The sequence below is a fragment of the Salvelinus alpinus genome, chromosome 29 (assembly GCF_045679555.1).
Source record: "Salvelinus alpinus chromosome 29, SLU_Salpinus.1, whole genome shotgun sequence".
NCBI lineage: Eukaryota > Metazoa > Chordata > Actinopteri > Salmoniformes > Salmonidae > Salvelinus > Salvelinus alpinus.
The window spans coordinates 42,065,673-42,073,550 of record NC_092114.1 but is presented as its reverse complement, the minus strand read 5'-3'; the positions used below and the strand labels follow the sequence as shown (position 1 = coordinate 42,073,550).

The window sequence follows — 7,878 nt, the reverse complement described above, 5'->3', positions numbered from 1 at the left end:
ACTGCAGAGCTCTCCCTGTCCTCTGCCGTGCCTTGATTGTATTACTGTTGATGATATCTGGAAATGTGCATGTACACCCTGGCCCATCTACTGTTGCTAGCCCCAATTCTGACTTGTGCTCTGATATCTACTTCACTGATTTCTGCTCTCGTAAAAGCCTGGGTTTTCTGCACGTTAACACTAGAAGCTTATTACCTAAAATGGATCAATTGAAAGTGTGGGTTCACAGCTCCAATCCAGATGTGTTGGTCATTACTGAGACGTGGTTAAGGAAGAGCATTTTGAATACTGATGTTAACCTTTCTGGTTATAACCTTTTTCGGCAAGACAGATCTTCCAAAGGTGGGGGAGTGGCAATCTTTACCAAGGATCACCTTCAGTGCTCAGTTGTCTCCAAGTCTGTCCCAACAATTTGATTTGCTGGTTTTAAGCATTAAACTTTCAAATAGCTCTTTGTTGACGGTTGCTGAGTGCTATCGTCCTCCATCAGCACCGGCCTGTACACTACCTGCCCTAAGCTCTCTCCTGGCCCCTGACATTAAGTCTGAATTCGTCCTGCTAGGTGACCTAAACTGGGACATGCTTAAACCACCTGCCTTCTTTAAAGTTAATTTGTGGAATTCTTTACCTTCTTAATGCGTTTGAGCCAATCAGTTGTGACAAGGTAGTGGTGGTGGGGGGGGGGGGGGGGGGGGGCTATGATGAAACTGACTCTCATGAGGACCGCCACAGGAAAGGAAGACCCAGAGGTACCTCTGCTGCAGAGGATAAGTTCATTAGAGTTACCAGCCTCAGAAATTGCAGCCCAAATAAATGCTTCACAGAGTTCAAGTAACAGACACATCTCAACATCAACTGTTCAGAGGAGACTCTGTGAATCAGGCCTTCATGGTCAAATTGCTGCAAAGAAACCACTACTAAAGGACACAAAAAAAGAAGAAGAGACTTGCTTGGGCCAAGAAACACGAGCAATGGACATTAGACTGGTGGAAATATGTCCTTTGGTTTGGAGTCCAAATTAGAGATTTTTGGTTCCAACCGCTGTCTGAGACGCAGTGTGGGTGAACGGATGATCTACGCATGTGTATTTCCCACCATAAAGCATGAAGGAGGTGGTTATGGTGTGGGGGTGCTTTGCTGGTGAAACTGTCTGGGATTTATTTAGAATTCAAAGCACACTTAACCAGCATGGCTACCACAGCATTCTGCAGCGATACACCATCCCATCTGGTTTGAGGTTAGTGGGACTATCATTTTGTTTTTCAACAGGTCAATGACCCAACACACCTCCAGGCTGTGTAAGGGCTATTTTACCAAGAAGGAGAGTGATGGGGTGCTGCATCAGATGACCTGGCCTCCATAATCCCCGACCTCAACAAAATTGAGATGGTGTGGGATGAGTTGGACCGCAGAGTGAAAGAAAAGCAGCCAACAAGTGCTCAGCATATGCAGGAACTCCTTCAAGACTGTTAGAAAATCATTCTAGGTGAAGCTGGTTGAGAGAATGCCAATAGTGTGCAAAGCTGTCATCAGGGCAAAGGGTGGCTATTTGAAGAATCTCAAATATAAAATATATTTTGATTTGTTCAACACTTTTTTGGTCACTACATGATTCCATATGTGTTATTTCATAGTTTTGATGTCTTCACTATTATTCTACCATGTATAAAATAGTAAAAAGAAAGAAAAACCCTTGAATGAGTAGGTGTGTCCAGACTTTTGACTGGTACTGTATTTAACTTTGAGCTACTTGTATGTACATATGCATAGTATGTTCTGTACAGAGTAGGCCACACTATACTATCAGTTGTCTTGTCTCACTCTTAACAGTCCTGTATCTTGTACACCCATCACCATGGTGTTCAGAACATCTTGCTCAGTGTTTCTAGATTATGTCTGTGTGAATCCTGATAGCCAGTCAAGATGATAGTCAGACAGTACCACTCCTCAATTTTGACCTGTCTGCATTATAATAACATGTGAAAGCCCATGATGTCCCCGAATTTCTTTCTCCAAGGAATACATGACAGTATACTGTAACTTAGCTACAATTGAAGATCTATGAAAGAACAAGACACCTTTTAGATTAACAAGACATTTGAACAACAGTTTCATTTTTGATAGTTTTATTTAATATTTATATATTTTATAACCACTCATTTCTTTTCACATTCTATTTTTGGTATCAAAGAATAATGCATTGAGGTGCAAGGCATTTGTGTTAAATAATACAAATAAGAACGTAACCGGTATATTGACAGTGATTGGCAATGTATGATTCATATCTATGAAAATAGATATACCATAGTGAAATAGAAGAACATACTGTGTAGCATTAGAGAGGAACTGCATAAAAGCCCACAGAGTCATTGCACTGCATCATACATTATTATATGTATTGTGTATGTATTATACTGCATCATACATTATTATATGTATTGTGTATGTATTATACTGCATAAAGAATACACTTCCCATCCAATGTTTTCCCAAAACGTAGTAAACTACATAGTCAGTATGTAGTTTACTACATTTACCCAAAAAATACAGAAAATAATGTGCATAGATTTGGCTTCCTTTATGAATCCCTCTTAAATATACTGCTTGTAGCCACAGATGATGTATCATATAGTAGATGTAACGTGACCTTCCCAATAATCATTAGTGGGTTCAACTGAATGGTTCTGTCCACTACTGTGTGTGCTAAGCCGGGTCATACCATCTAAGTCAAGGAAGAATCTGAGAGGGTAGAATGTCTGTAAATAGAATAATCCAAATACACACATTTTAAGGGAGGGGAAAAGAAGGACTACCCTTCCCATCCTCTCCAGTTGACCACATCCAAAAGCACTGGTTGTTGATTGTTGAGTCATTCGTATGCTGCTGTCCTCACATTCAGGCTAAAAATGATAACCCCTCATATGATTCTTCACAGAATTCAAGAAACCCTTTAACTGCAATGAAGATGTTCTGGGGTCCTCTTGAGAGTGCCTGACCATAATGACACAAGGTTAAGTCTGTGGTGCTTCCTAAAGGCCATGTCCATCTCCGCAGACTGAAAAGCAGGAGTTCTGAGGGGTTGGGGATATTGGAATGTATTGTATTGGAGGAGCGGGTGAAGGGTGCAGGTTGAGGGAAGGTTATTGGAAGGTTACAGCAGCTCCAGCTCCCACTGTTGGCAAGGCCTCTCCTCACTCTCTGGTAAAATCACCACATGGTCTCTGTCGTACTGCTTGCCACCTGAGAGAATTGTATGTTGAAAATACCCTCAAATAAAAGGTGACATTCTGTACTGTCGCCTCATATGAAACATTTGGGAGTGGGGATTACCCCAAACATTTACGCAATAGGTGCTGAGTGGTCATCATATTACATGAAAGTACAAATCATGTATGTGTAGGTCCTATAATTTCACTCCTAAAATTAGACTAGTGTCTCACCCTTGATGTCCAACACCATGCCAGGGAAGGTGAGGCTGGGGATGGAGCCTCTCATCTGGGCCGACCAGGTCTGGACAGGCTGCCGGGTCTCTGACCACAGCACCACTTTCACCCCCGCCTCCACGTTCCCCATTACCTGCAGGCTCATAGTAGGAGCCAACTAGAGAACGAGAGCAAGAGACATAAGAAATTGACAAATCTGGCGTGCTCAACTAGCAAAACATCTAAGCGATGTGGATAGGATATGTGGTAAATTAATTGTAAAACATGATAAATATAGGTGTAAAATAAATAGGAGAAATAACATCGGAAGATATAAAAATGCTCGATATTTACTTCTATGGGGGAAAAAAACGGATTCTCTGCATTTTAGGGCTGTCAATGTATGTATGTGTTAACTCATGTGGTCCCAGGGGTTCCTCAGTAAGGTGAAAGAAAATGATCATGAGAATGAAAAAGCCGAGGCACTTTATTCCTAGTGAGTAATACCTTGTTCTTGATGAGGCCTTCCTGGTAGAACCAGATTTCGCTCATGCCCTCCACCTGCTCGGTCACCACCACGCGTCCCGACTTCATTTCCTCTACGCCACCCTGGATGGACAGGAAGTGACCTCGCTCTTTGCTTTTGATGCGAAAGAAGTGCCGCCTCTGCAGGAAATGGGCACATGTAAATAATATATATGAGGAAATATAAGTAATAAAAAGAGGAAACATGAATTGGGTAGAACTACTGTATCATCAACCAACCCAAACAAAGTGAATGAAGTCATCGGGATTCTAACCTGCCGTACTGGGTACATTGAGCCAATGGTGAGAAGCTGACTGAATTTGGGCCAGTTGGAGATTTCAATGGGTTCTAATAGGAACTGTCGCCCCCTGTAGTTACTGTGCTCACACATCACCCAGCTGCAAAGAGAGCAAGTGAGGTATAGGGAGAGAGAGTGACACAAGGGAAACGTTTGTGGTCATACGCACATCCTTAAAAACATAGGTGCCGGTCTAATAAAGAATACTAGTACAGAACAAGAAGGGCCCCACACTGTTAAAGCTCCCAATTCACCGCTTTATGACAACGTTTCCATCTGGAACGGATCTTCATCAGGTCAGAAACACAAGAGAGCATAATGTCAACACACACACACACACACACACACACATTTAAACACGCATACCCTTACGCACATACATACGCACACACTTAAACGCAGACTCACCAGCCTCGGTTGACTCTGACCGAGAGTAGATGGTTGTTGTAGCCCTCCTCAAGCATATTGGCCACCTCTGTGTCCACTGTGATCTCCCTGCCCTCCAAACACTCCAGACCAAACAGGGAGACGGAGGGCACTGAGAATACCTGGGGAAACGGGGGGGGGACAGTGTTAAGATATACTTTATTAGTCCATATGGGATGGAAATGTGTTGTCTGTTTTTCTTCCAACCCCTCCTGTATAAACACACACTAGGTTGGGTAGGCTGCAGCGGTGTTACAGTGGGTCAGGGTATGGGGTTGGGAGGAGTAATGGTGTGGGGAAGAGAGAGGGCTGGGGGCGTCAACCTGAATACAACAACCTGATTCATTAACTGATATAGAGTGAGAGACAGACAGAAAAAAGTGAAGGACAATGTGACGTTGAATAAGCCAGTTTATATGAGTGTGACCAGTATATGAGGATTGGTCTTACCAGCGGGACAGTCTTCAGCGAGCGTATGACACAGTTCGGAGGACAGCCCATGCTGGTGAAGTTGGGGTAGTCTCCTTCTGACAGGATGTACAGGTTCCCTGAATACTCACGGCCCTCGTACACCACCCAACTGGAACGTTAAGGAACACACAAAACCCATTTAAAACGAATTTACTAGCACACTCATCAGTACAGTGAACTCCCCTTTAATTGTAATAATTATATGCTGGCTCATCTCTAGGTTCTGCAGTACTCCATACCATCCCTCTACAGCTCCACTAAGCCTGTGTATACTGCCATCTCTCCTAATTCTACATTTTTCCTACACTTGGTGTGTGTGTGTATATATGTATATATATATATATATATATATACAGTATATCACAAAAGTGAGTACACTCCTCACATTTTTGTAAATATTTGAGTATATCTTTTCATGTGACAACACTGAAGAAATGACACTTTGCTACAATGTTAAGTAGTGAGTGTACAGCTTGTATAACAGTGTAAATTTGCTGTCCCCTCAAAATAACTCAACACACAGCCATTCATGTCTAAACCGCTGGCAACAAAAGTGAGTACACCCCTAAGTGAAAATGTCCAAATTGGGCCCAAAGTGTCAATATTTTGTGTGGCCACCATCATTTTCCAGCACTGCCTTAACCCTCTTGGGCATGGAGTTCACCAGAGCTTCACAGGTTCCCACTGGAGTACTCTTCCACTCCTCCATGACGACATCACAGAGCTGGTGGATGTTAGAGACCTTGCACTCCTCCACCTTCCATTTGAGGATGCCCCACAGATGCTCAATAGGGTTTAGGTCTGGAGACATGCTTGGCCAGTCCATCACGTTTACCCTCAGCTTCTTTAGCAAGGCAGTGGTCGTCTTGGAGCTGTGTTTGGGGTCGTTATCATGTTGGAATACTGCCCTGCGGCCCAGTCTCCGAAGGGAGGGGATCATGCTCTGCTTCAGTATGTCACAGTACATGTTGGCATTCATGGTTCCCTCAATGAACTGTGGCTCCCCAGTGCCGGCAGCACTCATGCAGCCCCAGACCATGACACTCCCACCACCATGCTTGACTGTAGGCAAGACACACTTGTCTTTGTACTCCTCACCTGGTTGCCGCCACACACGCTTGACACTATCTGAACCAAATAGGTTTATCTTGGTCTCATCAGTCCACAGGACATGGTTCCAGTAATCCATGTCCTTAGTCTGCTTGTCTTCAGCAAACTGTTTGCGGGCTTTCTTGTGCATCATCTTTAGAAGAGGCTTCCTTCTGGGATGACAGCCATGCAGACCAATTTGATGCAGTGTACGGCGTATTGTCTGAGCACTGAGCACTGAGCAATGGGCTGACCCCTCACCCCTTCAACCTCTGCAGCAATGCTGGCAGCAATCATACGTCTATTTCCCAAAGACAACTTCTGGATATGACGCTGAGCACGTGCACTCAACTTCTTGGGTCGACCATGGCGAGGCCTGTTCTGAGTGGAACCTGTCCAGTTAAACTCCTGTATGGTCTTGGCCACTGTGCTGCAGCTCAGTTTCAGGGTCTTGGCAATCTTCTTATAGCCCAGGCCATCTTTATGTAGAGCAACAATTCTTTTTTTTCAGATCCTCAGAGAGGTCTTTGCCATGAGGTGCCATGTTGAACTTCCAGTGACCAGTAAGTATGAGGGAGTGTGAGAGCGATGACACCAAATTTAACACACCTGCTCCCCATTCACACCTGAGACCTTGTAACACTAACGAGTCACATGACACCGGGGAGGGAAAATGGCTAATTGGGCCCAATTTGGACATTTTCACTTAGGGGTGTACTCACTTTTGTTGCCAGCGGTTTAGACATGAATGGCTGTGTGTTGAGTTATTTTGAGGGGACAGCAAATTTACACTGTTATACAAGCTGTACACTCACTACTTAACATTGTAGCAAAGTGTCATTTCTTCAGTGTTTTCACATGAAAAGATATACTCAAATATTTACAAAAATGTGAGGGGTGTACTCACTTTTGTGATATACTGTATATATATATTGTGCATGTTGGTTCTGTCCCACCTTCCTCCCACCACTCTGCAGGACATGGCGACGAGCTTGTCAGAGAGGGACTCCTGGTTCTTGTCACACACATGGCATTCCCCCTGGAAATCTGGCTCGGTGTACAGCATCACCTGAGACGGACCGGGGCAGCGAGGGAAGAAAGAGAGTTCAAATCTGTAGTACATAGTACAAGTGAAGTGTGAAAAGAGAGGAGCGTGACTGCAGAAGGATACACACACACGATACTACACGATGTCTCACCTCACTTCTGACGCTGCCCTGGTTTTCACTTGGAGCCTGAAAACAGACAAGAGAACCGGGTGCACCGAGTAAACACCACGATGTCTGACACCAGCAATCCCTTCACATGTTCCTCAGCGATGAATACGTTTCAATGTTAACATTAAAGGAGCATCTAAGCGGTGCGTGTGTGTTCTCCTTCCAGTTCATTTGCCTGCCTGTTTCCGTCTTCTCCACTGTCAACTCCGTACAAAAAAGCGTCTCTGGACGACCTACTCACCTGCAGGATGGGCTGGACAGAGCAGATGCGGTTGTCTGAAGAGCCCCAGTCGGCAGAGTTACTGTAGAAACCTTTCTCCAGGACATACTGGTCACCAGAGAAGTCCACGTGAGAGTAGGCGATCCATCTGGAGGAGGAGACAGTGGCCACTTAGCGTCAAACCTCCACTAATACTCCGTAACATCCTT

General features: G+C 44.3%; 1 protein-coding gene across 1 annotated transcript in view; it reads right to left on the bottom strand.

Moving 5' to 3' along the window:
* Positions 1 to 2,109: 2,109 nt before the first annotated feature.
* Positions 2,110 to 7,878, bottom strand: part of LOC139558751 (serine-rich adhesin for platelets-like) — an 83,902-nt gene continuing 78,133 nt past the window's right edge. The window contains exons 14-22 of the mRNA XM_071374166.1: positions 7,691 to 7,817; positions 7,432 to 7,467; positions 7,189 to 7,301; positions 5,123 to 5,252; positions 4,655 to 4,794; positions 4,223 to 4,346; positions 3,930 to 4,088; positions 3,441 to 3,600; positions 2,110 to 3,240 (exon numbers count right to left, since the gene is read on the bottom strand). Of these exons, the coding sequence (XP_071230267.1) occupies positions 3,152 to 3,240; positions 3,441 to 3,600; positions 3,930 to 4,088; positions 4,223 to 4,346; positions 4,655 to 4,794; positions 5,123 to 5,252; positions 7,189 to 7,301; positions 7,432 to 7,467; positions 7,691 to 7,817 (1,078 nt within the window). The 3' untranslated portion in view covers positions 2,110 to 3,151. The remainder of the gene's footprint in view (positions 3,241 to 3,440; positions 3,601 to 3,929; positions 4,089 to 4,222; positions 4,347 to 4,654; positions 4,795 to 5,122; positions 5,253 to 7,188; positions 7,302 to 7,431; positions 7,468 to 7,690; positions 7,818 to 7,878) is intronic.